The sequence below is a fragment of the Notolepis coatsorum genome (assembly GCF_963971535.1).
Source record: "Notolepis coatsorum genome assembly, chromosome: 10".
Taxonomy (NCBI): Eukaryota; Metazoa; Chordata; class Actinopteri; order Aulopiformes; family Paralepididae; genus Notolepis; species Notolepis coatsorum.
Window position 1 is genome coordinate 17,705,711 of NC_140174.1, and position 16,757 is coordinate 17,722,467.

At 42.5% G+C, this 16,757-nt stretch overlaps 1 protein-coding gene across 2 annotated transcripts in view; it reads left to right on the forward strand.

Annotated features, from left to right (window-relative positions):
• The window catches only part of cenpt (centromere protein T), a 50,998-nt gene that overhangs the window by 20,292 nt on the left and 13,949 nt on the right, over positions 1-16,757 (forward strand). Inside the window, exons 8-12 of one of the 2 annotated variants that reach the window (XM_084323345.1) lie at positions 4,570-4,688; positions 5,968-6,028; positions 9,466-9,611; positions 10,332-11,668; positions 14,397-15,357. In XM_084323345.1, coding sequence (XP_084179471.1) covers positions 4,570-4,688; positions 5,968-6,028; positions 9,466-9,611; positions 10,332-11,668; positions 14,397-15,357 — 2,624 coding nt within the window. Of the gene's footprint in view, positions 1-4,569; positions 4,689-5,967; positions 6,029-9,465; positions 9,612-10,331; positions 11,669-14,391; positions 15,358-16,757 lie in introns of both variants that reach the window. The other variant, XM_084323344.1, reaches the window with a different exon arrangement.

A 16,757-nucleotide genomic window follows, 5' to 3' on the forward strand; every position in this document is an offset into this window, starting at 1 on the left:
GTGGACATTGAATATCTGTTTCTTTGATGTTGTTTCCATCCAGTGTTTCTTCAGTTTCAACTTGAGCGTAGCAGTGGTGGTCTGATGATGCTATGTCTGCTCCTCGCCTTACTTGTAGGTCCTGTAGTGATCTCCTGAACTTGCTGGTTATGCAGAAGTGATCTATCTGGTTCTCGGTCACTCCATCCGGTGATACCCAGGTTGCCTTGTGGATCCTCTTATGTGGGAAGACACTTCCTCCGACAACCAGGTTGTTCAGGGCACAGGTGTCCACGAATCTCTCTCCATTCTCATTCATTTCTCCTAGGCCATGCTTTCCCATCACTTTTTCGAAGCCTGTGTTGTCTCCGCCAATCTTTGCATTGAAGTCTCCCATGAGAATGCTGATGTCTTTTCCTTTTTGTTTGTTGTTCCAGGATGCTCTGTAGTCTGTTGTAGAAATCATCCTTTTTTCCATCGTCGCTGTCATTGGTTGGTGCATAGCGTTCAACTTGATTTTCCTCTTCTTGGTTCTGAAGGTGGCTGTTATAATTCTTGATCCATGTGCCACCCATCCAATCAGTGCTTTCTTTGCTGTTGTTGATGGCAAAAGGCCAACCCCCTCGGTGTGAGGGGCTTTGTCTTCTTCGTGCCCAGAGTAGAGTAGCAGCTCTCCTGTCTGCAGTCTTTGTTGTCCAGATTGCGTCCATCGTGACTCACTAATTCCTAAAAGAAAAGGTCTAGTTTGTATCTCCATTTCTGCTGCTACTTGTATGGTTTTTCCGGTCTCATACAAGGTCCTGACGTTCCATGTTTCAATTCGTATGTCTCTGGTTGACGGAAGGGGTTTCGACTCTGTGACTTGACAGCTTTCATCACAGTCATATTTCCTCTCATTGAGGATCCTTCTTCTTCCAGGGCTGAGGTCTGTTCTGTTGTCTCCGTTTTGGTAACTGTTTGTTTTTCTACGGGATGGGGTTGTTGGCCCCACGCCCAACCCCCATCTCTGGGAGAGGGTTTTGGAGTTGGCTTGTTAGTCCTCTTCCCATGCATTGTCTTCCAGGTGATGGATTGCAGCCTCATACCACGTGAGGCCAGACTGCTACTGTGTATTGCAAGCTGCACTAGGCAAGCTGACCCTACCAGCAACGCAAGACCGTATGTAGCCAAGAGTAAAGACTATAATCCTGTCAAAACGGCAGTTGTAGTGTAACTTTTCAACAATATGTTTGTTTACCAATAGGGTAAAGTATTATTAGTGAGATTTTAGTTTATGGAATGTGTTTATAATTTAGCGAATATCCGCCGTTTTGAATTTGTGTTGCTAAAAGCTTTGTAGTCATATGAGGAGAGGGCATCCAGAGCTCTCGATTTCGAAAAACTACATTTCCTAACGAATTGCAGCTTCCTGCAAGCAAATTACTTCCTGATTATTATTTTAAATGTCTCTGGATTATCTACCGCAAAAGGGAACGTTATTGTCATAGATTGGAGCGCAGTTAGTTTGTCTATCTTCTGTGAACGTTTTGCAACCGTTTTGCAACAATCTGCGTTGCTATCCGATCCAAAATGGCGGACCAGTCTTAAAAAGAATAAACTGACTGTATTTACAGTAGATTTCATTCTCTGTTCTTCCTGCACGCCTGGTGATACTAAATCCAAATTGAACTCTGCCATTGGAAAGAGTAGATTTGGCCCGATCTATAGATGTGCAAGTTGGCTATAATAAGGTCATTTATATGCCTGATATTCTATTATTCTATAATCATATTTAAAATAGCATGTGTCCGGATGGCAGAATTCGGTACTGTCTCTACAAAATCTCCTGTTTAAATACTCTGCCCTTTATTCATTTGCTTAGATTTTTTTGTACCTGTGATCTCAAGAAGATGCTAAATGAGCTCTGTGGCAATTTTTCATGTCTGGTCATTTTTAGCATGGTGTTATTCACCGTCAAAGATGAAAAAAGAAAATTGATATTCTCCTTTGGTTCATCACAATTTACTCAAGCCTAGTAACAGACACAATATTTCTGACACTGGGAATACATTCCCTGAGATCCATAGATGCCCCTAGATACCAAGAACATGCAAATGGACCTTGTAGAAGTGGAGCAATCTTCCATTTACTTAGGTATGTATTTTTAGGCGGATTTTTTCTGAAAATGGGGCTAGGGCTTAACTCGTGCATGTGGTGTTATAACCACATGCACGAGTCATATCTTTCAGCATGTACAATAATGCTGTATATAGCGTATATATTTATTCTTACCGTGTATACACACTGTGTATATATATACCCACACCTGTTCATACCTGCATATAATCCTTGTTGCATATCTGTAGATACTACATCTATATCTGTACATATCCCTTACCTACTCTTACTAGTTACGCTGCTGGCCAGTATGACTTACTACTAGTGTCTTTATACCTGTATCACTGTACATATTAACACTTTCTTTGCCAGGCTTATGTACATCATTATACCATCCTCTGCCAGCTCTATTTGTCTATGGAGAAGTTCCCCTTCTTTGCAGGGCTATAACTTTTTAAATTGTATTGCTAAATTGACATTACTATGGCCCATTCAACGTCAATTATCTATCGTTCAGGATGTGGGAACGTTATACTTTTTCATTCACATATTCATACTAAAATACGGTCTAAAGTATAAATATGTTTTTATCGTTTTCTGCATCATTCTGCAGAACATGATTTATAGCCCTAAATGCATTATATTGATGATCAAATACAGTTTGATAGCGATCGGCGTGAGATAAAAAAATTCAAATTTTTCTAGAAGTTACTACTTATCATCTGATGTTGACCGGATGGGGGGGGGGTCGTTTATAATTCCGTGGCCAACGTTAGATTATTCATCTAGTGTGGGTGATATGATCATTATAGCAGTTTGTATCGAACACGGTAAAAAAAAACGCTGAAACTCACCCCAGTCTCCTCGGGCCGTTGGGCGATGAGCGTGGAGCAAAAATATTCCTATTATGGGATGTTGAAATATGCGATCCATCTCCAAGTTGTATAATAGTATATACGTCCAAATCATGTTCATAGAGTTATTGGTAACTGATCGCTATCCATTGTGTCGCGCTCGAGTCCCGGGACCTATAGCGAGTGATCGGACCGAATTTGGATGAGCACCAGTTTCCGGTTTGGGCGATCCACCGATCGGCCACCAGATGGCGCTCTTGAACCGTTGGAGAGTTGAGAGGGGATCAACAGTAGATCTCAAGTCTCCGGGGGAGAAATATGATTGCGATCACAGATTTTTGAAATATTGATCTCAATGACTTGTTACGGCGTCATTGGCAGAATTAGCATGGCGGGGAATGACGAGTTAAGGCATCCTTGGCGACCAAAGTGTTAATACTATATGTACATACCGTAATTTTCGCACTATAAGCCGCACCTGAATATAAGCCGCAGCAGCTAAATTGAATGATGTGTACATGTATAAGCCGCACTGGACTATAAGCCGCAGGTGTTTTAATGTTTAATTACAGTCTTCCCACCAGCATTGGGACACAATACTGTCGGACAAATAACAAGAATTAACTCATTTACAAGTTGTATTAAGTTTAGCAAATAAGGGAACAGATAAATAACATTTCAATGCAGTCAAAAAAGCAATATTTAGATTTTTACATTTTCGGGTTTGGTCACATAAGCCGCACCGTTATATACCGGTAAGCCACAGGGTCGAAAAATGGGGGGGGGGGGGGAAGGCGCAGCTTATAGTCCGAAAATTACGGTACATCTGATTAGCACTGTTACTCCGTAGTACTAATTCATATATTTTATATCCAGTTTAATCACCTGTATATTACTATTGCACTTTACTGTTATATTTGCACTCTAGTTGGATGCCAAACTTCTTTTCGATGTGCTGCATGATGACTAGGGATGGGTACCTTTCACATTTGAATCGATACCGGTACCCAACGGTACCTTTTTTCGGTACTTTAAAAATTTTTTTTTTTTTTTTTTTTTTTACTTTTTTTTTTTCATGTCAACGTTCACACGCACAATATATGCTTACCTAGGATTTGACTTGATTCAACAACAAAGCAGTCGGAGCAATGACGAGCCGAAAACTGTCGACATTTTATTTACCTACCTCAGTCGTAAAAAAAAATCCAAACTTCAAATAACTACAATTTCGACAGTTTTCGGCTTGTCATTGCTCAGACTGCTTTGTTGTTGAATCAAGTCAAATCCTAGGTAAGCATATATTGTGCGTGTGAACGTTGACATGAAAAAAAAAAAAAAAAAATTAATAATTTTTTTTATTTTTTTGGTTTCTCACTTGATTCGATACTCGGTAGTACCGACGTGTTTCGGTTCGGTACCTCAAAAGTACCGAATTCGGTACCCATCCCTAATGATGACGATACATTTTAATCTAATCTTGTGCTGATCCTACCTGGAGACAGAAACAGACCTTCATAGAACATCATTCTGAGTTAATCAATGATTCTCTTCAAGTAACGGCCTACACGTGCACATGTATGTATGGCAGCGCACCACGTACACTGGACTCTTATCATATTCTATTGGTTGTGTGTTGCAGCACTGGCCTGGACCTGCCTGATGTCACCACCACCATGGCAGCCAGCGTGAAGGGACTGAGCCGCAAGAGGCCTCGGCGGACCCTGGACATAGCCGACTTTGAGAAGCGGCTTGGTGACGGTAAGGTCAAAGCAGGGGCTGCTATGTTTCCATCCCTGAAGATCTGACTTGCCTGGGAAGCTAATGACAAAGATATGGCAACATTAGATTAGATAAAAAATGTATCGTCATCATACAGCACAATTACATTTGACATTTAGTCATTTAGCTGAAACGCTTTTTATCCAAAGCGACTTACAAGTTCTGTACGACAAGTCGGCAGGAAGGGAACAACTCTTTCATGTTCATCAAACAGTGATATTTTCTTAAGTCTGTAGAATATGATTCGTAGGCCAGAACATCTCTGTAGCACGACAGTATTTAATCTAGATGGTATTTTAGCTCATATAGATAGGTCGATAGATGAGATGGAGAGATGAGATGGATGGATGAGATGGATGGATAAGATGGATAGATAGGTGGGTAGGTAGTAGGGCTGGGCGATTAATCGATTTTATCGATTAATTAGAATTCATGATTTAGGACTAATTTAAAAAATGAATCTATTTTAAATAAAATAAAATGTAGTCACCTTTATTTGACAAAGTGATGTTTGGTGAAAGTTAGATTTGCACTTTATTAAATTCATTATTGTTTGATGATCAAGAGGCACCTTTATTTGTTTAAAGTGAAGTTTGGTGACAAAGCAAGTTATTGCACTAGTAATCCCAATAGGGACATTCATCTTTGTTTGATCAAGAGTAACCTTTTTTATATATATATATATATATATATATATATATTTTTTTTTAAGTGAAGATTGGTGAAAGTTAGGTTTGCACTTCAATCCCAATAAGGAAATTCATCTTGGTTTGCAAATTATTTTTGTGTCAAATAAAAACAAAGCTTATTTGAATGATTTCCTTGGCGTTTCTCGATATAAATCTGATGTGGTGTGAAAATCTGAGATTTATTTCGCCCAGCCCTGGTAGGTAGGTAGGAGGATGGATGGATATGGGGATAGACACATTTATTTTATATTGTGGTCTTTGTATTTATGTATGTAATTTAACTGCATGTAGTATGTATTGTAAGTGATGTTCTATGTTGGAACAATGTTATATGCACTGAAAACAAATTCCACCAGCCTGGCTGTGTGGTCATTACAGAATCTAATCTGATATTACACCCAAGGGGAAATCCAGTTTGTACAGCAGCGAGTACAAAAATATGAGCAGAATAAAAATAATAGCTTGCATTTATGTAGCGCCTTTCATGAAACCCAAGGCCACTTTACAAAGTACATGTTGGTTATAAGCACAGAGCATACTCTACGTTTCTTTTGTGCTTCTTTTTGCAGATGTCAATATGGCGGCTCAAGAAGCAGCAGATCTTTCTTCATTGTCTTCCTCTTCAGTGGGGTAAATATGGCTTTAACTCTCCTGCGTGGTCTTCCTCAGTGGGGTAAATATGGCTTTAACTCTCCTGCGTGGTCTTCCTCAGTGGGGTAAATATGGCTAACTCTCCTGCGTGGTCTTCTTCAGTGGGGTAAATATGGCTTTAACTCTCTACTGCGTGGTCTTCCTCAGTGGGGTAAATATGGCTTTAACTCTACTGCGTGGTTTTCCTCAGTGGGGTAAATATGGCTTTAACTCTCTACTGCGTGGTCTTCCTCATAGGGCTGTACAGTGCGACGAGGTTATCGCAAATTGCCCCTTAATTTGGCCCGTGCAAGTGGAAAATAATATTTGGGGGCAACCTTGTGAGTAGTGATTTCAACCCTTCATTCGCATTTCACTCCTAAATTAATCTATACAAATTGGATAAAAAAATTGTAAAACATTAGCCTACAACCAGGGCCTTACAGTGCGACATAATGTTGCGGTGCTATGAAAAAAATCTGTCGGCGATTAATGAATTTACTGCGTAGCCCCCATGCGATAGCCTGTGTGTGAAAAAAATATATTTGCGTGAACTGTGAAGTGAATCTGGGCCACACTATTCTACTTGGTAGTTGTAGTCTATCGTGCGATTAAATACCATGTCTGCGTAGTCTATACATCCAACACCAAATCCCATAATTCCTAGCGAACAATCTAATCGAAACTGAATGTGGCATCGCCAAAGAAGAACTTCCTTTCAATAAGTTTAAGCCGCTAATTTTGCTCTGCAAGAAGAACGGAGCGGATATCAGTCCATCTTATGACAACCACGTCCGATGTGGAGAGATGATAATAAGAGCCCATAGCCGATTAAATTAAGTCTGATCTGGCAGTGATGATTGACGGGGACACACTTCTAACGTTCAGCCATGCATTAGGGGAGTAGCCCACTATTAGGACGTTTTTCAATACTTAAATACTGTCTACTTAAATGTCCCTCCGGGGATCAATAAAGTATCCGGATCAATAAAGTATCAACCTATCTATCTAATAATGAGACAATATGCAAATAAGATGATACTAATAATTGTCACGGTTCCCCGTATGAAAGTGGCTTGCAACTTACTGCTGGTAAAATCACTATTTCTTGTTTTGCATAGTATTACATTCCTCTTCTATAAACAATCAAAGTCCTACCGTAAGAGCCTCATAAGGGTCAATTAAACCTTTTTGATTAGAGTCTTTCCTTCGAGCTAAGTTGAACTGAACATTTCACTGTCAAAAGCGCAAACTTAAACAAGGTTGCGTCGCAACACTGTTTTCAAAATAAAGGTTGCATATACAAATACCGTAGTAGGCCTCTCAATTAGTATAAAAAAAAAAGTCCTGGATATACATAAACATTAATTGGCATAGATCTCTATAGATGGCCCAACACATTGATCACTTTAGGCACACCCTGAAACCAGTAACATCACAAATATGAAGCGGGTAATTACCCATAAAAATAATAAACCTTTCATGGGGTTATTTACAATAATAATAATTCATTTTATTTATAAAGCACTTTTCATTGTGAAACAAAGGTATGCAGAGTTTCTTGTCCTCTTGATTAATGCAATGGTGTGTGTGTTGTGGTGATCTCATTCAAGGAGCACTACAAGCGCGCGCACAGTTTGTTTTTGTTCCATTAGTGATTTACACACTTTCTCAGTTGGTTCATTATAAAAGATACAAACCTGAAAACAAAAGCACTTAAATGTTAAATAAAAGGACCACAGTAATGAGGCAGGAGGAACATATTTTTTTTGCACTATACTGGTAAAATTGTTATTTAAAAATGTGTCCCTAAAATATATTCTGTGCCCCTAAATTTCTCATTTAGGGGCAAGTGTGCCCCTAGTGAAAAAGCTTAGCGTACAGCCCTGCCTCAGTGGGGTAAATATGGCTTTAACTCTCTACTGCATGGTCTTCTTCCTCAGTGGGGTAATATGGCTTTAACCTGTTAAGCCCTAGACCTATTTTCTGAAAATCCACCTAAAAATACATACCTAAGTAAATGGAAGATTGCTCCACTTCTACAAGGTCCATTTGCATGTTCTTGGTATCTAGGGACATCTACGGATCTCTTGTAATGTATTCCCAGTGTCAGAAATATTGTGTCTGTTACTAGGCCTGAGTAAATTGTGATGAAACGAAGGAGAATATAAATTATGATTTTTCTTTGCATCTTTGACAGTGAATAACACCATGCTAAAAATGACCAGACATGGAAAACTGCCACTGAGCTTGTCCAGCACCTTCTTGAGATCATGTGTACAAAAAATCTAAGCAAATTAATAAAGGGAAGATTATTAAACATAATGTTTTGTAGATACAGTACTGAATTCTGTACTGAATGTGAGCGTTTCCACGGTTGGCGTCTAACATTAGTTAGCTTAGCTCGTGGCTAACATTAGGTAGCTTAGCTCGCGGCTAACTTAGTTACTGCCTCTCTGCATCCCAATACACACATGCCCCCAACCGTGGAGATTGTACCGAACGGTGTATGGTTCGAATGCGTACCGTTCCACCCCTAAAATCTACTATATGTACAGTTCCATTTTTATAATGAATATGGCTCGGATTGCAATAGGGATTGTTGCTAAATGTTCACAGAAGGTAGACACACTAACTGCGCTCCAATCCATGCCAATAACGCTTTGTGATAGAGAATCCTGAGAAATAAGAGAAAAAAAATGCATACGGAAGTAATTTGCTTGCTGGGAAAGGTAGTTTCAACGCTCATTGTAAGCTCTGGATGCCCTCTCCTCATATGACTACAACTGGCGATGCACTGCTAGTTCAAAATGGCGGATATTCTCTAAATTATTAACGTAATCAATACGTTAGTTTACCAATAGGTTAAAGTGTTATTAGATGGATTTTCGTTTTGGTCTAGTTTAGTTTGCGAAAGTCGCCAAGGACATTCCATGAACTAAAATCTCACTAAATAAACACTTTAACCTATTGGTAAACAAACTTATTGCGGAAAATATACACTGACTGCATTTGTGATATGGTTAGGGTCTTTACGCTTGGATACATCCGAAAAGAAAACGCTACTTAATGTCATATAGTCTGGAGAGATTGATTTATGATGTGATGTCATTTGTGGTCTGCCGATGGACTGCTGAGGTTAACTCTCTACAGAGTTGTCTTGAAGTTCCTACATGAAGATCCGGCATCTACTCCGGTCTGGTTTATATCCAAACAGAGCTCTTCTTGAAATCCAGCTCCAACTTATGTGAATGTCTACTTATTTAGGAAAAGGTTATATTTTGCAACAATTATCCAGCCCTAAAAAGGCAAACGCTCAACAAACAAAACCATGAAATTTATGTCTATGATAAAAGTGAATTGAAAGTGGGGAAGATCTCTGCTCTCATATTAAGACATTTATTGGGAGGATGTCGACTGTCCCATGTCTTTTCCAGGTCTGTCACGCTGAGTCTGAAGACTCCCTTTGTGGACATTCGCACCGAGAAGAAGGGTCTTCAGAGGAAAGTTGCTCGCCGCCAAAGAATGACCGTCGAACAGTTTTGCGAAGCCCTCTCTGATGAAGAGAAGGGTGGTTATGCTGGTAAGTGGACTAGTTAAAGATGTTCGTCCACAGATTCCACACAGCAAGTTCAAGTTTGTTTATTATTTGTCATACTTTATGATGAAATGCTTGTTTCTGTATGAGCCCCTGAGAGTGTGCTGCATACAGTAAAAAAACGAATTAAGAAGTAAGTAAAGGAATGTTCAGTCAATATACATATATACAATACAGAGTAAAATGAGTAACTGTGAGGTACAATGCAGCAATGAGATGAGGTACAAAACTTAGGCTAAGGTGCAAATGAGGTATGAATGTAGTGCAAACTCTTTAATAATAGATCAATTTAGAGTGAGTGGTGGTAAGGTGAGTGTTTGTTTAAAGGGAGTGTGTACATGTGGATGTGTGTGCAGGGAGTGTAGATGATGGGTTGTTACATAGTGTTATTGTCATTGAGCATCCTGATGGCCTGGGGATAGAAGCTGCTTCCGAGTCTCTCTGTACTGGCCATGAGACTCCGGTAGCGCTTGCCTGACCGCAGCAGTTCAAAGAGTGGTGAACGGCATTCAAAACATTTGAATGGCAGAAATTCCAATATGGCAGACTTCATAGGTCGAATCTGTTGTCAATGAGTAGACTCATCTCTGGATACCAGTTTCATGACTATACAGTTCTGGGGTTATGACGGGGTTGTCTCAATCCACCACTGATGGTCTCTCCTCTTCCTTTTCCCAACCCTCTTATATCCCCCAACCCCCACAGATGTTTGCGTGGAGGAGTCGCGGCTCTCCGAGGGTGACAACTCCCTACCGAACGTCACCATCGACATCCTCAGCCAGAAGACTGTGGCCATGCACTCCACCTTCATGATCCCCGACACGCAGGCGGAGGAGCGGAGGGAGGTGGAGGAAGCAGCTGCTCGGTCTCACACGGAGGAGGGGGCTGCGGCATCTCAGACCGAGGAGGAGGAGGCTGCGGCATCTCAGACCGAGGAAAAGGAGCCTGCGGCATCTCAGACCGAGGAAAAGGAGCCTGCGGCTTCTCAAACCGAGGAAGAGGAGCCTGCGGATTCTCAAACCGAGGAAGAGGAGCCTGCGGATTCTCAAACCGAGGAAGAGGAGGCTGCGGATTCTCAAACCGAGGAAGAGGAGGCTGCCCTTGTGTCTCGGAGTGAGGATGATGAGGCTAGAGTTCAATCGCAGAATGAGGAAGAGGATGGATCAGCTCATTCTCAACCTGAAGAGCAGGAGCAGGCAGCTGACTCTGAAATGGAAGAGGAAGATGCAGAGGAGGAAGGCCAGGCTTGTGACTCTCGGACGTCTCCGCTGCCTGGTGGTTCAGAGCACGTCAGCCGCAGGGCCTTTCGTTCTGAAGGTGGACCCATCCGGCATGCCACGGCTGAAGGAGGGAGGAGGGGCTATAAGAGCATGGGGGCAGTGCCCAAGGACACGGAGGCTGGTGAGCATGTCGACATGGAAGAGGAAGATGCAGTAGATGCAGCAGAGGAGGAAGGCCAGGCTTGTGACTCTCTGACGTCTCCGCTGCCTGGTGGTTCAGAGCACGTCAGCCGCAGGGCCTTTCGTTCTGAAGGTGGACCCATCCGGCAGGCCACGGCTGAAGGAGGGAGGAGGGGCTATAAGAGCATGGGGGCAGTGCCCAAGGACACGGAGGCTGGTGAGCATGTCGACATGGAAGAGGAAGATGCAGTAGATGCAGCAGAGGAGGAAGGCCAGGCTTGTGACTCTCGGACGTCTCCGCTGCCTGGTGGTTCAGAGCACGTCAGCCGCAGGGCCTTTCGTTCTGAAGGTGGACCCATCCGGCAGGCCACGGCTGAAGGAGGGAGGAGGGGCTATAAGAGCATGGGGGCAGTGCCCAAGGACACGGAGGCTGGTGAGCATGTCGACATGGAAGAGGAAGATGCAGCAGAGGAGGAAGGCCAGGCTTGTGACTCTCGGACGTCTCCGCTCCCTGGTGGTTCAGAGCACGTCAGCCGCAGGGCCTTTCGTTCTGAAGGTGGACCCATCCGGCATGCCACGGCTGAAGGAGGGAGGAGGGGCTATAAGAGCATGGGGGCAGTGCCCAAGGACACAGAGGCTGGTGAGCATGTCGACATACTGTTATCAGTTGTTATCAGTTACCCTTAGTGTGTTTTCCTTATGTGCTTGGCGTGCATTTTTACCTTTTGGTAGTCGAACTTGAACTTATTTAACCCTGGTTGTGTTTGTGCCAAGCCTGACCCCACATTAGAGCCAGGAACATGTTCACGTAATGTGCAATATTGCCCATGTTTATTATTATTATTATTATTATTATTATTATTATTATTATTATTATTTTATTTTTTTTTTATTTTTATGTATTTAACCCTTATTTAACCAGGCACGTCAATTAAGAACAAATTCTTATTTACAATGATGGCCTGGTGAGAGGACAAAAGGACCTCTCGAAGGGTAACTGGGAAAGGAGACAAATAAAATAGAAAAGAGACAGACGATACATTCATCACAGAGGTAAGGGAAATAATAAATACACACCAACCAAACAAATAAAATTACATGGTATATACTACATGAAGCAACTCTGAGATATATAACTAATTTTCAAAGTATTTTGCGTCTTGTTCCAACTGCTGGGAGCAGCAAACTGGAAGTAGGATTGACCAAAGGAAGTGTTGAGCAAGATATGGTGTTATAGAGATATGGTGAGCAGCTCTGGTGTTAATCTAGAGATATGGTGAGCAGCTCTGGTGTTATAATAATAATAACTTAGTTTTATATAGCGCCTTTCAGAGGACCCAAGGTCGCTTTACATAAGGGGGGGGGGATAACAAATTAACAAACAGTGGACAGACACAACATATACATATAAAGTGAGAAAGTTAGGGGTGAGCAGCTCTGGTGTTCTAGAGATATGGTGAGCAGCTCTGGTGTTCTAGAGATATGGTGAGCAGCTCTGGTGTTCTAGAGATATGGTGAGCAGCTCTGGTGTTCTAGAGATATGGTGAGCAGCTCTGGCGTTCTAGAGATATGGTGAGCAGCTCTGGTGTTCTAGAGATATGGTGAGCAGCTCTGGCGTTCTAGAGATATGGTGAGCAGCTCTGGTCTTATAGGCAGACTATTGTATCAAATAAGGATGGCCAATTTACAGATGAAAAGATGAATTCACATGCGTGATCGGCGACACATAGGAACACACACGCACACTTTTTTTCGGGTAGCCGATGACATTTCCTCTCTGCTCTCGACCCATCCTGTCCTTCCTCCCAAGGGCAGCCGGGAGCAGACATGGGCCGCGCCCGCGGACCAATCCAAGTACTCCGGCCCGTCTTTGTCAGGGACGCGACAGTGTTAGTGATCTGTTCTGCATGTTTTTCCATTGGGTTTTATCTATTTTGCTGGAGGGGAAACCCTTGCGAGCACGGGGGAAAACATGCAAACTCCACACAGAAAGGCCCAACAGGATGTCGGTGATAATATAGTGTTGCGATGGATGGAGAATAGAACAAGCTAATAATTGGTATGTATATATATATACGGTAGCAATAGTATCTAAAGTACATAAAAAAATTATTACATTTACATTTAGTCATTTAGCTGACTCTTTTATCCAAAGCGACTTACAAGTTCTGTACGACAAGCCATCAGGAAGGGCACAACTATCAGCTGAGTAACAATGTTCATCAAAGTGTTTTATATATAAAACTAGGAACAAAAAAAAGCATAGGAATACGAAGTCTAAAAGTCTCAGTCACACTCCCCAGGGGTCAGGAGAACCACTCGGGTCCAGTTGAAGTAGAGCGGGCAGGTTAGGCCTAACAAAAATAATGGTTGGTTTCAGGTTGCCGACCGACCCTGCCGATTTAGGTGCGACCCAATATATTTTATGAGTTTTAAAAAAAAATTATATATTAAAAAAAAAAAAAAATCCTTTTTTTTTTTTTTTTTTTTTTTTTTTTTTTTAGAATAAAGTTTCATAGAAATCTTAGTCAAACATTTAGTATTATGGATATTAAACATGCTGGCAGAGTACATGCATCCATGTTGTTGTGAACATTTTAACCCTTTCACCTTTCACTGTGACAATACAGAAGGTTAGCCCTTTACTATCACACAACCGACGGCGATGCTCCATCATTAGCATCATTAGCTCCGCATCCGCGGAGCTAATGATGCTAATGATGGAGCATCGCCGTCGGTTGTGTGATAGTAAAGGGCTAACCTTCTGTCGTGTGGCAGTGAAAGGGTTAATTAAATAAAGAAATTCCCTATCCATAGTCGCCGTGGGAAAGAATAAAATAAAAAAATAAAATAAAATAAATTCCCTACCTACCCATGGCCAAACTGACAACCAACCTGAAACCAACTATTATTTTTGTTAGGCCTTAGACGCCGGTCAACTGAGGACGACAGAGTGAATGAATGAATGAATGAGAACTTTATTAACAGATTGCAGAATGGGTACAGTACAGCTCAATACATACAATTGTTAAGGGGATGCAGACCAGAGAAAGACTTTCGTCTTGTTTACATCAGGGTCCCCCATTTTCAATTCATCGTAATGTTATAGAGCAGATCCATTGCGCCTGATCCGGTTTGAGGTAGACTAGCCACTGCAGTTGACTCTGTTAGCCATATCAAGGACGACGGGCGCAGGGAAGATCACACCACCATGACGGGCCCAACGGGGGCGGGACCAGGGCTGGCTGTATACCTGTTACTGTATATCAACACACTGTCACTCGAGACATCCACTCACCGAGAGATGGGGTTAGACAAGCTCCCGTGATGTGTTGTCTCTTCTAAAATAACTGGTCTGTGTGCAGGTGGCGGTGGTGATTCGCCAGCAGACGTCAGTGGTGAACGTCTCGGCGACCTGCGGCCAGGAAGCAGCCGGAGCCGCGGCCCCTCCCCCGCACAGAACCGCCAGGACGGGGCTGATGATGAAGAGCAGGAGAACAGTCAGGACGTGGCCGGTGCTGATGTTGATGAAGAGCAGGAGAACAGTCAGGACGTGGCTGATGATGAAGAGCAGGAGAACAGTCAGGATGTGGCCAGTGCTGATGATGAAGAGCAGGAGAACAGTCAGGACGTGGCCGCTGATGATGATGATGATGATGAAGAGCAGGAGAACAGTCAGGACGTGGCCAGTGCTGATGTTGATGAAGAGCAGGAGAACAGTCAGGACGTGGCCAGTGCTGATGTTGATGAAGAGCAGGAGAACAGTCGGGACGTGGCCGGTGCTGATGATGAAGAGCAGGAGAACAGTCAGGACGTGGCCACTGCTGATGATGATGAAGAGCAGGAGAACAGTCAGGACGTGGCCAGTGCTGCTGATGATGAAGAGCAGGAGAACAGTCAGGACGTGGCCGGTGCTGATGTTGATGATGAAGAGAAGGAGAACTATCGGGACGTGGCCGGTGCTGCTGATGATGATGATGAAGAGAAGGAGAACTATCAGGACGTGGCCGGTGCTGTTGATGATGAAGAGCAGGAGAACAGTCAGGACGTGGCCGGTGCTGCTGATGATGAAGAGAAGGAGAACTATCAGGACGTGGCCGGTGCTGATGATGATGAAGAGAAGGAGAACTATCAGGACATGGCCGGTGCTGCTGATGATGAAGAGCAGGAGAACTATCAGGACGTGGCCGGTGCTGCTGATGATGATGATGAAGAGCAAAATAATCGGGCGGAGGACGGCGGCACCTCCCCTGACCTGGGCGCTGCTCGGGAGCCTGCGGACCAGGAGGTGGAGGAGGAGTGGGAGGATGAAGAGGGCGACGAGGTTGACGGTCAGTGCTTTCTTTTGTGTTGTCACACAGACATTTTTTTTTTTTTTAAGATTTATTTTTTAGCGTTTATCGCTTTTTTTCTACTGGGCAGTCCAGTAGAGAGCGAGAGAGGAGGAATGGGAGACGGAGTGGGGGGGAAGACATTCGGCAATTAACGACGGGTTCGGGAATCGAACCCGGGTCGCCCGTGCCGCGGCTGAGCGCGTTATGTGGTTTGCCACTGGGGCGCCCTAATTTAAATTATTTAAAGCATTCAAATTAATTAATCTAGATTAATCTATGGAGTGAAAAATTGTCAACGTTCTGAACTTTCAGCACTATATTTGCTTGTTCTTTTTTTGCATCGACTCGTGCACCTTTTTGAAAATCATCTGACATGAAGATGGAACACATTTTTGTTGTTAATATGATTATTACTGGTAGTTCATACAAGACAAGTCCTCTAAGCCAGTGGTTCTCAACCTTTTTACACCAAGTACCACCTGAGAACGTAGCTGGCTCTCCAAGTACCACCATATGGCCGACGTTAAAATACAGTCTATTCAGCTATGCACAGTTCACGCAGGAGGCAAATGTATTCCTAATACCATTATTTATTGTTAACTTTTGTCAGACACAGCCATAATGTACAAAGGGGTAGCACTAGAACTAGCAAACTCTTCCACACAACTCATACAATGCAAGGGGCATTGAGAACATAATAACTAACATTCTCACATAGCAAGTGAGAAAATTAAGAACTGTATTTCAGCAAATTTACTTAATTCTCTCTCTCTCACACGGCAAGCAAGTGTCCTTCATTCTCCCTCTCACACACAGCAAGCAAGTGTCCTCTCTCACTCACTCACTCACTCACTCACTCGCAAGCAAGCGTCCTTCATTCTCTCTCTCACACTCACAGCATGTTGTTGTCCATTGACAACTCTGACTGGGGAAATAATTCAGGCTGGAAAATATAGTGTGAACTACAGCCCCAGTCAGGCCACTTTCTAAGTGGGGATCCCCCACCAGGAATTATTTTGTTACAAAGTCTTAATTTCCTGCATTCTGGTGCAGGAATTTTTACCCTTTAAATGCCAGTGGGCAGATGGGCATCACAAATTATAAAAATAAAGAAAACGCATATTCAATTCAATTTACCCTTTAAATGCCAGTTTGTGTGATGGCATCACAAATTATTGTTAAAAAAACACACAAAGTAAAATATTTTCAATATCAAATGCAAAGTAAATTTTTCTGGGGGGGATTATTTACAGGCTAGGCATGTGTCAATGATTAGCAACAACACAGATTTTGATATGTCAGATTTAACAACAACTCTTCAGAGAAGTAGGAGTATTTCATTTTGTATCGGACACTACAAAAAAAAATAATGATCAGGGCTGAAGTTGAATAAAGGA